A 22,766-nucleotide genomic window follows, 5' to 3' on the forward strand; every position below is an offset into this window, starting at 1 on the left:
AAGAGCAATTCCGTCTAAGACGTAAAAACTGTCCCCTGGGGATATTGCATAACCATATTTTATGGTGACAACTATCCAATGGAATATACGCATTCCTGTCCGTAGGCTTAAAATGGTTACGAGTTCAAAAGCTATCTCCTTCTTTAAAGATTTCTGAGTCAAGAAAAACCATAGGATTTAAATCAATATTCCATGTAAGGGTAATGTTTCTATTGTTGTTATTCCATTTACTCATAAAAGATTCCAAATGCAATGCAAATGCAAGTTATTGCCCCAAAAAAGTGTATGGGGGGTCCGGGTACTGACCTGGGGAACATGTAGCAATGAAGAAAAAGTTTTTAAAAACAATTGTTTTTAACCACTTACCGACCGCCCACCGTCAATTTATGTCGGTCCTTTGGCGCTAAATACCGGGGTTATGGCAGCAGATAGCTGCCACAACCCCAATATTTTTTTTCAACGGCGGGCGATTGGTTATTAGATAAGGATGGTCCCAGTGGCGGATTCACCGCAGGACCCTTAGGGTGCGGTGGAAGAGGTGCCGCCCCCCCCTCCTTCCGCGTCCCGGGGGAAACCATCCGGTCCCAGATCCTCAGAGACAGGAAGTCGAGTGAGGGCAAGATGGCCCTCACTCGACTCTATGGTCTTGGAGGACCAGAGCGACGTCAAACAGCGTTGAAAATCAGCTGTTTTTTTTTTTTGTGTCTTGTGAGATCTGGGGTCAAAAAGACCTCAGACCTCACAACTAAAGAGGACCTGTCATGCCCATTTCTATTACAAGAGATGTTTACATTCCTTGCAATAGGAATAAAAATAATCATTTTTTTTTTTTAAACTGTGTAAAAATAAAAAATAATAAATAAAATAAATGGGAAAAAAAATTTAAAGCACCCTGTCCCCGTTAGCTCGCGCGCAGAAGCGAACGTATGCAGAAGTCCCGCCCACATATGTAAACGGTGTGCAAACCACACATGTGAGGTATCGCCACGATCGTTAGAGCAATAATTTGAGCCCTAGACCTCCTCTGTAACTCTAAGCTGGTAACCTGTAGAAATGTTTAAAATGTCACCTATGGGGATTTTTAAGTACCAAAGTTTGTTGCCATTCCGTGCAATTTTGAAGCATGACATGTTGGGTATCTAACTCAGCGTAACATTGTATGTCACATTATGGAAAACAATTGGGCTAACTTTACTGTTTTCTTATTTTTTAATTCAAAAAAGTGAATTTTTCAATCTTCATTTTATTCTCTAGGGTCTCTGCTAAAAAAAAAAATATATAATGTTTGGGGGTTCTAAGTAGTTTTCTAGCATACATAAATGATTTTAGCTTGTAAACACCAAGTGTCAAAAAGTGGCCCGGTCTTAAAGTAGTTAAAGGAGCACTGATTTACTGATTTTATTGAGGCTTAAAGTGAAACTAGAAAAATGAATAATTCCTTCAAATATCATAAAGTAGTGCATCTCTACATTGTCTGTAGCCTGCTGCAGCTATACTGACATTTCTAAAGCAAAAAATGTCATATATAAATATACATACAAGTTTCAAATTGCATGTACTTGTCATACAGGTGCTGAAAAATTGGGCCTTGGTTGTTGATGGTGCCTGAACACCGTAACCCCTCGCAGTTACTCTTGCTAGGCGCCAGAATGGGACCTGCTAGTAAGAATTTCAAACAAATTTGAAATCGCATGTACTTGCCACTTGTCATAGAGGTGCAGAAAAATTGTGCCTTGGGTGTTGGTGGGGCCTAAACACCGCAACTCCTCACAGTTAATCTTGTTGGGTGCAGGAATGGGCCCTGCTAGTAAAAATTCCATACTAATTTCAAATTGTCAAAGATCGAGTGTTGTACGTGTTCTTATCAGTGATCTAGTGGGTGTGCTGTGCTGTCATCTTACCTGGCCAAGGTTGGGTTAGCGGCTATGCAAACTGGACCTAAAAGGTTAGTATCGGCGGGAACTGAAATTGAAATTGGGCCTTGGTTGGTGGTGGTGCCTGAACAACGCAACCCCTCACAGTTACTCTTGCTGGGTGCAGGAATGGGACCTGCTGTTAAGAATTCCATACAAATGTGACATTGAATATACTATACAGGTGCCAAAAATTGAGCCTTCGCTGTTGGTGGTGCCTGAAAACCGCAACCTAGCTCTTCACATTTACTCTTGCTGGGTACAGGAATGCGACCTGCTGGTAAGAAATTCATATGAATTTGAAACGGCATGTGCTATACAGGTGCCAAAAATTGGGCCTTTACTGTTGGTGGTGCCTAAACACAGTAACCAAGGACTCGCAGATACTTTTGCTGGGTGCAGGAACGGGACCTGCTGGTAAGAATTCCATACAAATTTGAAATTGCATGTACTTGTCATACAGGTACAAAAATATTGGGCCATTGGTGTTGTTGGTGCCTGAACACCGTAACCTCTCACAGATAGCAGGGCACAGGGACAGGGCCTGCTGTTAAAAATGACATACGACATTTCAATTGTATGCACCTGTCATACAAGTGCAGAAAAATTAGGCCTTGGGGGTTGGTAGTGACCTAAACCAAAAACATTGTTGGAAGCTAGCAGAATTAAGGCAGAGGAATAGGATAGGCAGCATCAGGGGTTTGATAGCTCTTGTTGATCCAGGACTGGTTCATTTTGATAAAAGTCAGCTGGTCAACAGAGTCTGTAGACAGACGCACTCTTTTGTCCGTCACAAAACATGCAGCAGCACTGAACATCCATTCGGAAAGCATGCAGGAAGCAGGACAGGCCAGTAGCTCCATTGCATATTAAGCAAGTTCTGGCCAGTGGTCCATCCTCAAGACCCAGTAACCCAGTGGATGCTCAGCTGGAAAGGTCTCCAAGTCTTCTCTTGCATCTAGATAATCATGCACCATATGATGGAGACACTGCTGATGGTTGCTTAAACCTAACAGCCCTGGGTGCTGCTGAGGACAAAAGAATTGTTTAAAGGCATCAGTCAGCTGGCCACCTTCTCCACCGCTCCTCCTTTGGCTGAACAATGCCTCAGAAACACATCCAGAGAATGTTAACCTCCCAGTGTCTGGAAAGGTAGTACACAATTTTTTTTTCAAGGCCCCCTTAAGATGTTTCATCCTCTGCTCCCTCTGCAAAGCCAAGGTGAGCTCTGCAACTTTACCCTTCTAATGTGGATCAAGAAGGGTTGCCAATGAGTAAATATCCCTCTCCTTGATAGCATGAATCCTCGGGTCCTTTCGCAGGCTTTGCAGATTTAGGGAGCCCATGCAATGTAAGTTGGAGGAGGCACTAGCTTCTGAGTCCTCTGGGTCACTAAAGATGACATTGTCAGCAGGAGCAACCTCTCCACAACCACATACAACTCCTGGGGTTTCTGGGGAATCAAAACCATCCCTTGAAGACTGCTGTATGCTCTTCTCTACTTCCATGCTGCTTTTGTGGCCCTGCAGGACTGATATCTGCATAAAGGGGGCCTTGTGAGGAAAGTCCTCCTCTTCCTGCCACTGTTCTGCCTCAAGTGCCCTGTCCATGATTCCACGCAGCTTGTGCTCCAGCAGGTAGACTAGCAGGATAGTGTCACTGATGCATGCCTCGTCCCGGCTCACCATCCTTGTGGCCTCCTCAAATGGTGACAGGATGATGCATGCATCCTTAATCAAAAGCCAAAGGGAAAAAAAGCCAAGCTCCCCTGATCCTGTCCTTGTGCCATATTCACATAGGTACTCATTAATGGCCTTCTGCTGTGTGTGCAGCCGCTGCAGCATTGCCAACGTTGAGTTCCACCTGGTGGGCATGTCACAAATGAGGCGGTTGGTGGGAAGGTTGAATTCCCCTTGAATGTCAGATAAGTGAGCACTGGCATTGAACGAATGGCGGAAATGGTCACAGACTTTTCTGGCCTGCCTCAGGAGAGCTTGGAAGCCGGGGTATCTGCTCACGAAACGCTGCACCACCAGATTCAGAACATTTGCCAAGCATGGAACATGTTTCAACTGTCCCTGTCGAATGGCGGAGAGAAGGTGGGTGCCATTGTCGCATACAATCATTCCTGGCTCAACCTGTCGTGGTGTCAACTATCTCTGAGCCTGCCCCTGCAGACCAGACAGAATCTCTGCACCGGTGTGAATCCTATCCCCTAGACAGACCAACTGAAGCACAGCATGGCATCTTTTAGCCTGACTGCTTGCGTAGCCCCCTTGAATGCTCAGGGAGCACTGCTGCTTCAGAGGACAATCGAGCAGAAGAGGACATGGAGGAGGAGGTGGTGGAGTAGCAAGATGTGGCAGAACCAGCACCAGCTTTTTGGAGGTGTGCTGGCAAAACAAGCTGCAACACCGAACCCTGTCCTGCATCCTTTCCAGCTGCCAGTAGAGTTACCCAGTGCGCCGTGAAAGAAATGTAACATCCCTGTCCATGCCTGCTGGACCAAGAGTCAGCAGTAATGTGCACCTTCATGCTTACCACTTTGTCCAACGAGGCCAAAACACTACCTTCCACATGACGGTAGAGAGCCGGAATGGCCTTACACAAAAAGAAATGCCTTTTTTGGGACCTGCCACTGTAGTGCAGCACATTCCACAAATTTGGAGCAGAGTCCCCAAAAAATAGTGGCACGGTGGTACAAAACCCCAGTCATACTGGCTAAATTCATACCTGGTTGCTCACCTCTTTGCTGGCGAGGCTGCGGCCAAGCAGCGAATATTTTCCACGTGTTTTGGTCTTGCGTGGGTATTTCTAGTTACTGGGAGAAGATTTTCCAAATAATGGCGGAAATCTCAGAAATACTCAAGCAACCATCCCCTTCTCTCGGGGTTCTCCATATAGGAATTCAAGACTACCCGAGAGAATTTCGCAAGATAATCATTCATATCCTTCTTGCAGCAAAACTGGTCATAGCAAGGCACTGGAAAGACAGTTTAGCCCCTAGTCACAGCGAGGTATTAATCCAGGTAAATCTCAACTACCATTATGAACGTCTGTTGGCGGCTAGGACCAAATCGTCCACTGACGCTTATGACAAGCTGTGGGCGGCTTGGACGTCATGGTATCCACGTAACCCAACTTAGGGAGTATATGCTATTGGTATTCTGTTCTTAAATCCTGTGAAGATGTTTGGTATACCTAGACAAGTCTGTTAAGATTCTGCATGTTCATGAACATCTGTTGTATGTAAACCATTGCTCACTTAATTAGAATGTGTTTATTATGCGAGCGAGTGACTGTTAACGCTCAAATGTTTATTATATGTTACTTGTTAAAACTTCAATAAAGAATATTTGGAGAAAAAAAAAATTTGGAGCAGAGTCTATCTGATGAAACAACAGCAACTGTAATGCTAGAAATTTGGCCAAGCTAGCATTAAGACGCTGAGAATGTGGATGGCTGGGACAGTATTTCATTCTACGGTTCAAAAACTGAGGTAGTGAAATTTGCCTGCTGCTCAAATCAAGCAGTGGTGTACTGCTGGCAGATTGGGTGCAAGTCTCTGTGCTACTCATTGCTATACCATCATCCCTCTCAATGCTGGTATTTGAGAAGGCATGAGGTATATTAGGGTTAGAGATCACAGATGAGGAGCAAGTTGATGTATGCTTGTTTTGATCTGGTGCCTCTTTCAGGTGATGTTGAGAACAGACTGCATGGCAGTTAGTCATATGCCTTGTCTACTGCACAGGTGCTGAAAAAAGCCCACACTAATGAACTTTTGTGAGTCTGCGGGGAGTTTGCAGCACCCTGCACCCGTGGAGCTCTGTGCTGTGATGCAGTAGGTTGGCTACTGCTATGGAGCACATCCTGCCTCATTGGAGTTGTGCGCCCTCCTCATCCTCCCTCTCCTCCTTCTCCTCCTCCTCCTTCTCTATCCTGTGAAGCACCCAAGTACAGTCAGTGACCTCATCATCCCCTCCCTCCTTGTCACTGGAGCAAACTTGGCAATATGCTTCAGCTGTGGCAACATGACTGCTGGTTTCTTGTACATCATTGTAACCCTCTACTACTAATACTCTAGGCTCACGTTATTCCCTTCATCAACCTTCAAACCAACATCACAGAATTCCAATTGCTGTGCAAGTGACCAATTAACAATACTCTCACTGATGTGATGTAATCGATACCCCTATAGATGAGAAATCTCTCTCCCTCCCTGCTAGGAATGAATGACTAGCACTGCACTGTCTGGCAAACTGAAACACGTTCCTTGCCCTCCCTGTCTGACAAACTGCCAAGAAACAAATCTCTCCCTGCCTCAAACACGTTCCTGGCCCTCCCTACACTGCTAGGAATGAATCACTCACTGGCGCTGCACTGTCTGACAAATTGCAAAGAAACAAATCTCTCCCTGCCTCAAACACATTCCTGGCCTCCCTTACACTGCTAGGAATGTCTCTCTGCACTGTCTGACAAAATCCAAAAAAAGCTGCTCTTGCTCTGCCTCACGCGTGCCTCTCCCTGTCTCCTCACCCGTACAATCACACTGCACGCTGCGGCTGCACGGGCAACCTTTATGTAGTGTGGGGCGTGTACTTGGCCCCTGAGCCATGATTGGCTAAAGGCAGCCTGCCTTTAGTCCAATCATAGCAGAGATTATTTGATTGGCCAAAGCATGAGCTCAGGGTGCATGCTTTGGCCAATCACATAACGTGCTGCACGCATTATGGGAATCTAAAATTTCCCGCAAAGAAGCACATTTGTTCATCATTCGACGAACAATCGAACGACAGAGGTTCGAGTTGAACTTAGCTTCGACTCAAACTTGAAGCTCATCCCTAGTGAACATCCCTAGAGAATCTCTTCTTTTCTGGCCATGAGGCGGCATGCTTGGATCAGGGTCTGGTATGGATTTGCTAGGCTGTAGACGACGATAAGTAATTCTCACCAGTAAAACTGCGTTTAGGGGATTCAAGTGAATGTTTTAGTCCAACATGTGCTCTGATAGCTGGTTCCTTCTTTCAGTCTCTAAGATGTAGTCTGAGCTCCCAGGATGCACCTGTTATTCTTCCTCAAACTGAAGGATGATGGTAACTTTTGTTAAAGGTGAACAGTTTTTAGTTTCTGCAAGATAGGTGTTTATAGAATACTGAACCATAAAGAAAATACTCTAAAACACTAACAGCGCTAAGAAAGAGGACATGTATGAACAATCAACAGTCCATGAAACCACTCTAATACATGGTCCAATCTGAGACTTCTAAGTCTTTCTGAATCCGTTGTTCAGGGCAAAAGGTGTGAGAGCACTGGGCTGAAACCACCAAACTTCCACCACCGACAAGTGCTCCCCCCCCTAGTAATGGGAACTCACCAGACAACCAGTGAAAAATAGCCCTTCATAATATCCACCACTCTCAGGATATACGACTCAAGATCCGGACCACTTAGCTTTCTCCTTCAAATGTTACTCCGTTCAACCCAGCATGAAAATGAACAGAGTAGGGGCAAACAATAGTGTAATTCCGCATATAAAATTTATTCAAGCAAAATAAAAGCACATATTGAGCCCCTCTCCCCTTCAGATGTCTACTTACAGGAAGACCAATTGAGTGAAGGCATATAGTACAATACGCTGGATGACCACCAGTTCCAAAAGACCCCTTAGGTGCTGTGGAAGATGTCCGGCATATGAATCGAATGATGGGCGACCGCGCACTCCAGCTCTGACGCGTTTCATCGTCAAGACTTTATCAAAGAGCCCGTGTGCGCGGCGCGGTCGTCATGCATTTATAAGGACGCCGGCGCATGCGCCTCCGCGCTGCGCCAGGCAGTCCTCCGGAAATACACAGTGTGCTGACACTTCCGGTCTCCATGTTGGAATCGTTCACTTCCGCCCGGCACGCCAGTCACCATACTGACGTCCGCCTGGAAGTGCGTCACCAACAACATCCGGGTCGCTGAGCGCGATGTGTATCCCAACACATCCGCTCCACGTTAGGACTGCGACCATGACTTATCGACGTCACTGCCAATCGTCGCAGCACCTCCGGATTCATAACAAGCCACCGGAAGTGACACTTACTCATGTCATTTCTAACAGTGGTGAAATATTCGGCCGTAGCTTAAGACCACTACGATATATTTAGTGACACATTCCCACATTTTCATGCGGCATCACTGTATTAAACTAAATGCCTTTCACTGTACAATGCTTATACACATAAAAAGACACATTAAATATTAAGAATGAAAAATTAAAAACGGCATCATGTATCTATTAGAAGCAACTCAAATTCAATAAAAAAGTAGCCAATAAAACTCCACATAAACAGTGATCAGATAAAATTTCTAATGTAAGGATATAAACTTACACCAAATAACATATAAATGAATTTAGCTAAAAGCCTGTAAACTCAGGTAGTCAGATTAAATTACAACCGATACATTAAAATAAACTATAAGAGTTAATATAACGGACATCAAAAAAGAAACAGTTAGAACCAGATACCATCTCCATCCATACAGGTGCTAAACGGGACCAGACCATATCCATATATCAATAATTGCTGATAAAGCAATTAATGTCCAAATCCACGTTTAAACCCTTAGGATGCAAAGACTCAGTGAGATATATCCAGTGTGTTTCACGCTTAGATATTTCACGGACCCGATTAGAGCCTCTCCACACTGGTGCTACCTTCTCCACCCCCCAGAATTTCAGATGGGTGGGGTCACTATTATGAAAATCCTGGAAATGGAGGGACAGGTTGTGATCTTTAAATACATTACGGATGTTAGTTATATGTTCAGAGATCCTGACTGTAATCGTTCTCTTGGTCCTACCTATGTAGAACAAATTACACGGGCATTGTATGCAGTACACCACATGTGTGCTGCTACAGGTAATTGTGTCCTTTATTTCAAAGGTTTGCCCGTTGGACGGGGACACAAAACTAGTAAAATTTCTCAGATGTGTGTTCACCTGCTTGCAGGTTTTACACCTCCTGCAGTCAAAAAAGTCAGGTGTGCTCTCCCAGAACATTGTCGGCCTCTTTGGGGGATCCAAAACTTTTTTAACTATCTGATCACCGAATGTTGGTCCCTTCCTATATATGAATGTTGGGGTGTCAGGCAGTACCCCACTCAAAACTTTATCCATACATAGGACCGGCCAATGTCTTTTAAAGATCTGTTCTACCTCCCGATGTTGGGCACTGAATTGAGAAATGAAGCTCCATTCATGCCCGTGTGTATCACGCTTCTCAGTGTCTCTCAGACAGTCTTCCTGAGACAGCGTACCTATTTCCGCTATCGTGTGATCTAGTTTGGTGACTTGATAGCCTTTTTCAATGAATCTCTGTTTTAGGATATGGGACTGAACGTGAAAATCATCATCAGCAGTACAGTTCCTTCTAACTCGAAGGAACTGACCCCTGGGGATGTTGGACAGCCACTGCTGATGGTGTCCACTCTGGACGGGGAGATATCCATTCCGATCGGTGGGCTTGAAGTAAACTTGAGTCTTCAGCCCACCCTCAAGAAGGGATATCTCCACGTCCAGATAATGGATCTTAGTCCGGCTCCAGTTGAAGTCCAGCTTTATGTTATTTGTGTTGTTGTTAAGTTTTTCACAAAACTTCTCTAGAGAGGTCCCTGCCCAAATAAAGAATAAGTCGTCAATATAACGACGATACATAATCAATTCTTCATATTGGGCAGCAAAAATGGACCGGTCCTCCCATTCACCCATAAAGATGTTAGCCAGACTTGGGGCGAACTTAGCCCCCATAGCCACACCTCTTTGTTGCCGGTAAAAATTGCTGTCAAACCAAAAATAATTATGCGCTAAACAAAAAACGAGGGCATCTTTCAAAAACCGTTTTTGTATATCGGGAATCTCATCCCTTTTACTGAAGGCCCAATTGAAAGCGAGCAACGCGTCATCGTGTTGGATAATCGTATACAATGACGAAACATCCCCTGTGACCAGGAAGATGTCTCAATTGCTCGGTAGAGTTACCTCCTTAAGTGCTCCCAACAGAGCCTTAGTGTCCCGTAGATATGATCTTAACTATACAACACTGTTTTGCAGGAAAAAGTCAAGGTATTCCCCCAGCCTTGACGTTACCGATTGAATTCCATTGACAATTGGTCTTGCTGGAGGGTTGACCATGTCCTTATGGACTTTCGGTAACGTATAAATTGTTGGGATACGGCTGTAACTGGGTGCCAAATATTGCTTTTCCTTCTTGCATAAAATATGACTCTCATACCCCTTTTCAACAAGGGCACTTAATTCAAGTCTATATTGTAATGTGGGATACTTGCTTAGGATCTTGTATGTGTCCGTATCTGCCAACATTGTAGAGAGTTGGGTGTGGTAATACTCCTTCTTCAGGAGGACCACCCCCCCTCCTTTGTCTGCAGGCCTCACAATGACGTTCTTTCTCTTTTCAAGGGCCTCTAAGCCTTCCTGAATATGTCTCAGAGTTTTTAGTTTCTGCAAAAACAGTAAATTTACCACCTGCTCCATCTTGTGGTCAAATCTGATATTGTAGGCAAACAACTTAACCACTTGCCAACCGACCGCCGCAGATATACTGCGGCAGGCTGGCCCAGGTGCGGGAACCAACGTATAGGTACGTCGGTTCGGAGGAGCGCTCCTGGGGGTGCGCACGTGGCCCCATTAGGCAACGGGAAAGCCGATCCATGGAGCTGACGGCTGCGATTGCCGCCGGGCACCCGCGATCGTTCCCCATGGAAAAAGAACAGCGGTCTGCTGTTGTAAACACAGCAGAGCGTTGTTCTCTCTGGAATGAACACAGAGCGCCTGTGATCCTCCAATTTAGGAACACAGGTCTCTGTGTTGATTCCACAAGTCCCTCCCCCATACAGTTATAAAACACCCCCTAAGCTCACACTTAACCCTTTGATCACCCCTGGTGTTAACCCTTCCCTGCCAGTGTCATTAGTACAGTAACAGTGCATATTTTTTAGCACTGATTACTGTAGTAATGTCACTGGTCCCCCCAAAAGTGTCAAAAATGTCAGTTAGGTGTCAGATCTGTCCGCTGCAATGTTGCAGTCCAGCTAAAATTTGCTGATCGCCGCCATTACTAGTAAAAAAAATTAACAAAAATAAAAATTTCAAAAATCTTTCCCCTAGTTTGTAGACGCAATAACTTTTGTGCAAACCATTTAAAATACGCATATTGGGATTTTTTTTACCAATAAATATGTAGCAGAATACAAATTGACCTAAAAGAATGAAAACATTTTTATTTTTATTTTTATTTTTTAATCGGAAATGTTATATAGCAGAAAGTAAAAAATATTATTTATTTTTTTCAGAATTGTCGCTCTTTTTTTGTTTATAGCGAAAAAAATAAAAATCGCACAAGTGATCAAATACCACCAAAAGAAATCTCTATTTGTGGAGAAAAAAGGACACCGATTTTATTTTGGTACAGCATCGCACCACCGCGCAATTGTTCGTTAAACTAATGCAGTGCAGAATCGCAAAAAATGGCCAGGTCATTAGGTGGGCAAATCCTTCCAGGCCAGAACTGGTTAAAATCATGCCGGAAGCAGAACACCCGCTGTGACGGACCCTGGACATCCCGACTGGGTATCTCCACCAAGAAGCTGCTTCCTAAGCTCTGGAACACAAGATCTATGAATCTGGCTATAGTTACCCCAAGAACTCTAAGCAGTACAACTTTTGGAGTGAACCAGAATAAAACTGTTTATTCAAACACAGGCACAAAGAGATATACACTTTGGGACTTAGCAGCCAATCCACATACACATATACATCCTATAATAGTTTGATCTTAAGGCAGACAGAAACAATAGAACAATGGAATACAGGCACTTAACAATAACAAACCCCACCCCACCTCACTATCTAGCAAGGGTCTATGAGAGACTCCAACAACACTTAAGCAATCTGAAAAGTCAAATTGTCTATCTCTATATATCTCTTGAGGTACATTGTCTGGAAATATTATTGTCCCAAGTGAAATAGGCCCTTCACTCTTTCAACACACACCACATATATAGAACCCAGGGTAACAGGAAATGCGGTGTGGTTGTACAGCGAGTCTAATTAGTGAAGACCCGATGTGGGTTCTTGGTCACCCTGTGCCCCTAATAGACACAGGGTGACTTACACATAAGAGGGGTCGTGGAAGCAGGACAAGGAGTTTCCTGACCTCTCTAAAGTAATCTGGGTTCCACAAGCCCCCCAGGCAAAGTGACTCACGTGGCATATCTCCCCTTTCGGCAGGAGACTAACTTCAAAGTTAGTCCGTAGTTCCAGTCCACCAATGTCTGTACCCACACAGTACCCCAAAAAAATTTGTCCGGAACAGATCGTTACTCACCCAGCCAACCTTTGCCTCTCTCGTAGAACATAACCCCTGCTGGGGAGAAGCATGGACTGGCCCTTCTCCCTGAAGTTCATTTAGCCACTGGAGAGATGACAGGGTGGTTGGGCTCACTCCATCATCCTGTTGGGAAGCTGGGCCAACTACCCAGCATCCCTGGGGTATCCAGGACGAGACCGTAGTCCTGTCCACTTTTTCTCGATGAAAACCCACCAGTGCTTGTTCAACAAGGCTGACATCCTCCTGTCCCAATGCCAGACCTTTTTCTGGGGTTGTGTTGGTGGAAACCGAAGTCCCCTCCACTACCACAGGAAATCCATCTTCTGTGTCCCTAATAGACACAGGGTGACTTACACATAGGAGGGGCCGGGGAAGCTGGACAAGGAGTTTCCTGACCTCTCTAAAGTAATCTGGGTTCCATGAGCTCCCCCGGCCAAAGTGACTTACTTCACACCTGCACTTTTTTTAAACAATTCTCACCTCCTTATTAGCATTCACCTATCAGCCAAGAATCCCCGGCTGACAGCTGAATGGGCTAGATGAGAAGGAGTCACTGGTTGTTAGGAGGCTGGCAGCTGCAGGCTTCCGATCAACCATCCTAGGCGGGAAGTTGTCACATTTAGTGGTGGTAATATCACTGCTAAATATATCACTTCTTACTGCAGCCAGATGTTCAGCTTAGCTGAACACCCATTCATTTTGGCCATTCAAAGAACCACCAAATGGGCTTAAAATGGTCCAATCATTGGTTCAGACCAACCCAAAGCTAATCCCTAATGGGCAGTGATGTACACCATTGTATTATAGATTGTTCCAAGGCCAGAAACCCCTCTGAGTTCAAATATCCAGGTCAGTAATAATTTACAGAAAATACAGAAATTCATATACTTCCTCTTTGCTTATCAGTATCATTTCTTGTTCCTAAAATCAAAATGTTGTAAAGGGCAACACCTTCTTTTAACAAAATTCTAAAGAAAACAAGCACAGATATTAAAGCCGCAGATTGTGAAGAACACAGAATCCTGTTTGTCCGCAGAGCGCAATGAGGAGAAGTGAAAATCTGGAGATGGACTCAGGTAGGTCATAGATGTGATCATTCATTGATGAATAGCGAAGGAGGTAGGAATCCCGACCAAAAATTGTAATATCCTAAAAGGTGTGTAATTAATGAGCTCCTCTTATTTGCTCCCTTTTGGCCTGGTAAAAATACCAATGAAAATGCTGTGTTATATTTGTTGGGGGGGGGGGGGGGGGGACTCTTGTCGATCCTGCCAGTGACATGATTACAGAATTAGTCAGGCTGAAAAAAGACCAAAGTCTTTCAAGTTCAACAATCAGAAAAAATAAATAAATAAATAGAAATATACGAAGCTCTTTACTACAATTGATCCAGAGGAAGGCAAAAAAAACAAAAAACAATCTTTATAAAGAATGGTCCAAAGTGCCCCACCGGGGGGAAACAAACATTCCTAATCCCACAGGGGGCAGATCATTTCCTGGATTTACAATTTGTGTAGTTATTACCTTTACATGTTAGTAAACAATGGCATAAATACATAACTAGTCAGGCTGAAAAAAGACACAAATCCATCTAATTTAACCAGTAAAAGGGGGGGGGGGGACAACACATACAATCCTAATATACTGTACCTGCGGTTGACCCAGCGGAATGCAAAAAATTCCTTCCTGATCCCCCGAGAGGCAATCGGATATTCCCTGGATCAACTTTACCTATAAATATTAGTACCCATTTATATACTGTATACCCAGGAAAGAATCCTAGTATGCTAGCCAGAACAGAGGGAGTCTATTCCACATTTTCACAGCTCTTACTGAGAAGAAGCCTTTCCATATTTGGAAGATTTCCAAAATCTCTTTTCCTCCAGACATAAAGAGTGCCCCCTTGTCCTCTGTGATGACCTTAAAATCAATGAGTCAACACCAAGTTCACTATATGAGCCGCTTATGTATTTAAACATAGAGATCATATCTACCTTTATGTATTTATACACGGAAATCACATCCCCCCCTTATGTATTTATACATGGAGATCATATCCCCTCCTTATGTATTTATACATGGAGATCATATCCCCCCTTATGTATTTATACATGGAGATCATATCCCCCTTATGTATTTATACATGGAGATCATATCCCCTCCTTATGTATTTATACATGGAGATCATATCCCCCTTATGTATTTATACATGGAGATCATATCCCCCCTTATGTATTTATACATGGAGATCATATCCCCCCTTATGTATTTATACATGGCGATCATATCCCCCCTTATGTATTTATACATGGAGATCATATCCCCCTTATGTATTTATACATGGTGATCATATCCCCCCTTATTTATTTATACATGGAGATCAAATCCCCCCCTTATGTATTTATACATGGAGATCATATCCCCCTTATGTATTTATACATGGAGATCATATCCCCCCTTACGTATTTATACATGGCGATCATATCCCCCCTTATGTATTTATACATGGAGATCATATCCCCCATTATGTATTTATACATGGAGATCATATCCCCCCTTATGTATTTATACATGGAGATCATATCCCCCCTTATGTATTTATATATGGTAATCATATCCCCCCCTTATGTATTTATCCATGGTGATCATATCCCCCCTTATGTATTTATACATGGTGATCATATCCTCCCTTATGTATTTATACATGGTGATCATATCCCCCCTTATGTATTTATACATGGTGATCATATCCCCCTTATGTATTTATACAATGGTGATCATATCCCCCCTTATGTATTTATACATGGTGATCATATCCCCCCTTATGTATTTATACATGGTGATCATATCCCCCCCTTATGTATTTATACATGGTGATCATATCCCCCCCCTTATGTATTTATACATGGAGATCATATCCCCCCCTTATGTATTTATACATGGAGATCATATCCCCCTTACGTATTTATACATGGAGATCATATCCCCCCTTATGTATTTATACATGGTGATCATATCCCCCCTTATGTATTTATACATGGAGATCATATCCCCCCCTTATGTATTTATACATGGAGATCATATCCCCCTTACGTATTTATACATGGAGATCATATCCCCCTTATGTATTTATACATGGTGATCATATCCCCCCCTTATGTATTTATACATGGTGATCATATCCCCCCCCTTATGTATTTATACATGGAGATCATATCCCCCCCTTATGTATTTATACATGGAGATCATATCCCCCTTACGTATTTATACATGGAGATCATATCCCCCCTTATGTATTTATACATGGTGATCATATCCCCCCTTATGTATTTATACATGGAGATCATATCCCCCCCTTATGTATTTATACATGGAGATCATATCCCCCTTACGTATTTATACATGGAGATCATATCCCCCTTACGTATTTATACATGGAGATCATATCCCCCTTATGTATTTATACATGGAGATCATATCCCCCCCTTATGTATTTATACATGGAGATCATATCCCCCCTTATGTATTTATACATGGAGACCATATCCCCCTTATTTATAAGTGTATTGTTTTCCAAAAAAACTGTGTTTAAAAACCCCCCTGCGCATATACCGTATGACATAAAAAATTGCAACAATTGCCATTTTATTCCCTAGGGTCTCTGCTAAAAAAAAAATATATATATATGTTATATTTGGGGGTTCTGAGTAATTTTCTAGCAAAAACAAATACTGTAGTAAACTTGTATATAAAAAGTGGTAGAAAAAGCTTGGTGTGGTCATTGCATACACTGATAATCTTCTATATTTCACACTCATCATTTCCCTCACTTCCTCTTTTCTTTCTTCTGTTCCTCTCTTCTGCCTTCTTTAACCACTTCAGCCCCAGAAGGATCCCCCCCCCCCCACACTTATTGACCAGGTCACATTTTGCGATTTGGCACTTGTGAAATTAACGGACAATTGCGCGGTCGTGCGACGCTGTACCCAAATAAAATTGACGTCCTTTTTTCCCACAAACAGAGCTTTCTTTTGGTGGTATTTGATCACCTGTGCGATGTTATTGTTTTTGCACTAAAAACAAAAAAAGAGCGACAATTTTGAAAAAACACCCAATATTTTTTATATTCTGGTATAAAAAAATAAAAAAAAAATCTCATTTTTTTTTTCAGTTTGAAAAAATGTGTATTCTGCTACATATTTTTGGTAAAAAAAACCCCCAAAAAGCGTATAATAATTGGTTTGCGCAAAAGTTATAGCGTTTACAAACTACGGGATAGATTTATGGACTTTTTATTTATTTATTTTTTATTAGTAATGGCGGCGATCTGCGATTTTTATCAGGACTGTGACATTGCAGAGGACAAATCTGACACTTTTTGGGGACCCAGTAACATTAATACAGTGATCAGTGCTAAATAATATGCACTGTTCCTGTATAAATGACACCGGCAGGGAAGGGGTTAACACTAGGGGTTATCAGGGGGTTAAATGTGTTCCCTAGGTGTGCTTTCTAACTGTGTGGGGGGATGGGTTGGACCGAGGCACAGAGAGATCGGTGATTAAGCTTAGCTGAATCACACAATCTTTCCCTGCCTCTCTGACAGGAGAGCCGTCTTACATTGTTTACATTTCCGACTGCTCTCCTGTCAGTTTCTCCGAAGATCGTGGGAGGCCGGCGGTGACTGAGCCCACTTCTCCCGCGGTTTAGCTCCCTCTGTGTCTAATCAGTAAACACATACAATTCTTACTTATATATTGCTATGTGATTCCTTATATCAGGGTACGTATCGCTGGTGAAATAATGAGGACCTGTCATTACACCAATACAAGTCTGACATGTCACAAAACACCTCAATAGTATCATATTTCAGAAAAGCTCCACTTTTTGTCACTAAAAAGCCGCCCTTAAGTTACAGTCAGTGACTTTGTCTAGGCTGAGATGATGTCATCAGTCTGCTGCAGCCAGAAGGAAGTATTTCCCACTCTCCCAAGTCACAAGGTGGGAGGCAGAATCAGGGGTTGATCTGTGTCAGATATTTGTGAACAATGCCAAGGGACTGACCCCCATATATTATCTATACACTGACCCCCCCATATATTATCTATACACTGACCCCCAATATATTATATATACACTGACCCCCATATATTATATATACACTGACCCCCATGTATTATCTATACACTGACCCCCATATATTATCTATACACTGACCACCCATATATTATCTATACACTGACCCCCAATATATTATCTATACACTGACCACCCATATATTATCTATACACTGACCCCCAATATATTATCTATACACTGACCCCCAATATATTATCTATACACTGACCACCCATATATTATCTATACACTGACCCCCAATATATTATCTATACACTGACCCCCAATATATTATATATACACTGACCCCCCATATATTATATATACACTGACCCCCATATATTATCTATACACTGACCCCCATATATTATCTATACACTGACCCCCATATATTATCTATACACTGACCCCCAATATATTATATATACACTGACCCCCCATATATTATATATACACTGACCCCCATATATTATATATACACTGACCCCCATATATTATATATACACTGACCCCCCATGTATTATCTATACACTGACCCCCATGTATTATATATACACTGACCCCCATATATATTATCTATACACTGACCCCCAATATATCATATATACACTGACCTCCCAATATATTATCTATACACTGACCCCCATATATTATCTATACACTGACCCCCAATATATTATCTATACACTGACCCCCCATATATTATATATACACTGACCCCCATATATTATATATACACTGACCCCCATATATTATCTATACACTGACCCCCAATATATTATCTATACACTGACCCCCATATATTATATATACACTGACCCCCATATATTATATATACACTGACCCCCATATATTATCTATACACTGACCCCCAATATATTATCTATACACTGACCTCCAATATATTATATATACACTGACCCCCCATATATTATATATACACTCACCCCCATGTATTATATATACACTGACCCCCCAATATATTATCTATACACTGACCCCCAATATATTATCTATACACTGACCCCCAATATATTATCTATACACTGACCCCCCATATATTATATATACACTGACCCCCATATATTATATATACACTGACCCCCATATATTATCTATACACTGACCCCCAATATATTATCTATACACTGACCCCCATATATTATATATACACTGACCCCCATATATTATATATACACTGACCCCCCATGTATTATCTATACACTGACCCCCATGTATTATATATACACTGACCCCCCATGTATTATATATACACTGACCCCCATATATTATATATACACTGACCCCCATATATTATATATACACTGACCCCCAATATATTATCTATACACTGACCCCCCATGTATTATATATACACTGACCCCCATGTATTATATATACTCAGACCCCATATAATATACAGTGGGTACGGAAAGTATTCAGACCCCCTTAAATTTTTCACTCTTTGTTATATTGCAGCCATTTGCTAAAATCATTTAAGTTCATTCTTCTTCCTCGTGAATGTACACATAGCACCCCATACTGACAGAAAAACACAGAATTGTTGACATTGTTGCAGATTTATTAAAAAAGAAAAACTGAAATATCACATGGTCCTAAGTATTCAGACCCTTTGCTCAGTATTTAGTAGAAGCCCCCTTTTGATCTAATACAGCCAGGAGTCTTTTTGGGAAAGATGCAACAAGTCTTTCACACCTGGATTTGGGGATCCTCTGCCATTCCTCCTTGCAGATCCTCTCCAGTTCTGTCAGGTTGGATGGTAAACGTTGGTGGACAGACATTTTTAGGTCTCTCCAGAGATGCTCAATTGGGTTTAAGTCAGGGCTCTGGCTGGGCCATTCAAGAACAGTCACGGAGTTGTTGTGAAGCCACTCCTTCGTTATTTTAGCTGTGTGCTTAGGGTCATTGTCTTGTTGGAAGGTAAACCTTTGGCCCAGTCTGAGGTCCAGAGCACTCTGGAGAAGGTTTTTGTCCAGGATATCCCTGTACTTGGCCTCATTCATCTTTCCCTCGATTGCAACCAGTCGTCCTGTCCCTGCAGCTGAAAAACACCCCCACAGCATGATGCTGCCACCACCATGCTTCACTGTTGGGACTGTATTGGACAGGTGATGAGCAGTGCCTGGTTTTCTCCACACATACCGCTTACAATTAAGGCCAAAAAGTTCTATTTTGGTCTCAGACCAGAGAATCTTATTTCTCACCATCTTGGAGTCCTTCAGGTGTTTTTTAGCAAACTCCATGCGGGCTTTCATGTGTCTTACACTGAGGAGAGGCTTCCGTCGGGCCACTCTGCCATAAAGCCCCGACTGGTGGAGGGCTGCAGTGATGGTTGACTTTCTACAACTTTCTCCCATCTCCTGACTGCATCTCTGGAGCTCAGCCACAGTGATCTTTGGGTTCTTCTTTACCTCTCTCACCAAGGCTCTTCTCCCCCGATAGCTCAGTTTGGCCGGACGGCCAGCTCTAGGAAGGGTTCTGGTTGTCCCAAACGTCTTCCATTTGAGGATTATGGAGGCCACTGTGCTCTTAGGAACCTTAAGTGCAGCAGAAATCTTTTTGTAACCTTGGCCAGATCTGTGCCTTGCCACAATTCTGTCTCTGAGCTCTTCAGGCAGTTCCTTTGACCTCATGATTCTCATTTGCTCTGACATGCATTGTGATCTGGAAGGTCTTATATAGACAGGTGTGTGACTTTCCTAATCAAGTCCAATCAGTATAATCAAACACAGCTGGACTCAAATGAAGGTGTAGAACCATCTCAAGGATGATCAGAAGAAATGGAAAGCACCTGAGTTAAATATATGAGTGTCACAGCAAAGGGTCTGAATACTTAGGACCATGTGATATTTCAGTTTTTCTTTTTTAAAAAATCTGCAACAATGTCAACAATTCTGTGTTTTTCTGTCAGTATGGGGTGCTATGTGTACATTCATGAGGAAGAAGAATGAATTTAAATGATTTTAGCAAATGGCTGCAATATAACAAAGAGTGAAAAATTTAAGGGGGTCTGAATACTTTCCATACCCACTGTATATATACACTGACCCCCCCCCATGTATTATATATACACTGACCCCCCAATATATTATCTATACACTGACTCCCAATATATTATCTATACACTGACCCCCCCATATATTATATATACACTGACCCCCATGTATTATATATGCACTGACCCCCCATGTATTATCTATACACTGACCCCCATGTATTATATATACACTGACCCCCAATATATTATCTATACACTGACCCCCCCATGTATTATATATACACTGACCCCCATGTATTATATATACACTGACCCCCCAATATATTATCTATACACTGACCCCCATATATTATATATACACTGACCCCCATATATTATATATACACTGACCCCCATATATTATATATACACTGACCCCCCCATGTATTATATATACACTGACCCCCCAATATATTATCTATACACTGACCCCCATATATTATATATACACTGACCCCCATGTATTATATATACACTGACCCCCATATATTATATACACACTGACCCCCATGTATTATATATACACTGACCCCCCATGTATTATATATACACTGACCCCCATATATTATATATACACTGACCCCCCAATATCATATCTATACACTGACCCCCCAATATATTATATATACACTGACCCCTATATATTATATATACACTGACCCCCCCAATATATTATCTGTACACTAACCCCCCAATATATTATCTATACACTGACCCCCCATGTATTATATATACACTGACCCCCCCAATATATTATATATACACTGACCCCCCAATATATTATCTATACACTGACTCCCATGTATTATATATACACTGACCCCCCCAATATATTATATATACACTGACCCCCCAATATATTATCTATACACTGACCCCCATGTATTATATATACACTGACCCCATATATTATATATACACTGACTCCCATATATTATATATACACTGACCCCCCAATATATTATCTATACACTGACTCCCAATATATTATCTATACACTGACCCCCATATATTATATATACACTGACTCCCAATATATTATCTATACACTGACCCCCATGTATTATATATACACTGACCCCCATGTATTATATATACACTGACCCCATATATTATATATACACTGACCCCCCAATATATTATCTATACACTGACCCCCATATATTATATATACACTGACCCCCATATATTATATATACACTGACTCCCATATATTATCTATACACTGACCCCCATGTATTATATATACACTCACCCCATATATTATATATACACTGACCCCATATATTATATATACACTGACCCCATATATTATATATACACTGACTCTCATGTATAATATATACACTGACCCCCCAATATATTATACTGTATCTGACAAAAGTAAGTACACCTCTCACATTTTTGTAAATATTTTATTCTAACTTTTCATGTGACAACACTGAAGAAATGACACTTTGCTACAATGTAAAGTAGTGAGTGTACAGCTTGTATAAGTGCCGGTTCACATTTGTGCGATGCGGGAACGCTGCGAATATGCAGCGTGATCCCGCATCGCATCCGCACCTCTGGCAGTTCACACTGCCATATGCGATACGCAGGGGGTGTCAATTAAAAGTTAACGACACCCTCAGTTGTGATCGCATATCTGCAACTTCGCACAGAATCGGATCGCACTAGTGTGAACAACCATGCGATCCGATTCTGCTGCGGATAAAAAAAAGCCTCATGTGTGTCTTTATTGCGGATGCGGTGCGAATTCAGCCATACAAAGTGTATGGCTGAAATTCGCACCGCACATAAGATCGCAGGTAATTAACAAGCAGCGCGCTCCGAATTACATGCGATCTCCGCAATCGCACAAATGTGAACCGAGACTAACAGTGTAAATTTGCTGTCCCCTCAAAATAACTCAACACACAGCCATTAATGTCTAAACCGCTGGCAACAAAAGTGAGTACACCCCTAAGTGAAAATGTCCAAATTGGGCCCAAAGTGTCAATAATATGTGTGGCCGCCATTATTTTCCAGCACCGTTTTCCACTCCTCCGTGATGACATCACAGAGCTGGTGGATGTTAGAGACCTTGCGCTCCTCCACCTTCCATTTGAGAATGCCCCACAGATGCTCAATAGGGTTTAGGTCTGGAGACATGCTTGGCCAGTCCATCACCTTTACCCTCAGCTTCTTTATCAAGGCAGTGGTCATTTTGGTGATGTGTTTGGGGTAATGTTGGAATATTGCCCTGCTGCCCAGTCTCTGAAGGGAGAGGATCATGCTCTG

The 22,766-nt window shown here is 42.3% G+C and overlaps 1 protein-coding gene across 1 annotated transcript in view; it reads left to right on the plus strand.

Moving 5' to 3' along the window:
- Positions 1-13,349: 13,349 nt before the first annotated feature.
- LOC309543477 (CD209 antigen-like protein C) overlaps positions 13,350-22,766 on the plus strand; it is a gene marked incomplete at its 5' end in the record, with an annotated part of 41,369 nt that continues 31,952 nt past the window's right edge. The window contains one exon of the mRNA XM_082275957.1: positions 13,350-13,383. Coding sequence (XP_082132083.1) covers positions 13,350-13,383 — 34 coding nt within the window. The remainder of the gene's footprint in view (positions 13,384-22,766) is intronic.

The sequence above is a fragment of the Pelophylax lessonae genome (genome assembly GCF_965119305.1).
Source record: "Pelophylax lessonae genome assembly, contig: HAP1_SCAFFOLD_57, whole genome shotgun sequence".
Taxonomy (NCBI): domain Eukaryota; kingdom Metazoa; phylum Chordata; class Amphibia; order Anura; family Ranidae; genus Pelophylax; species Pelophylax lessonae.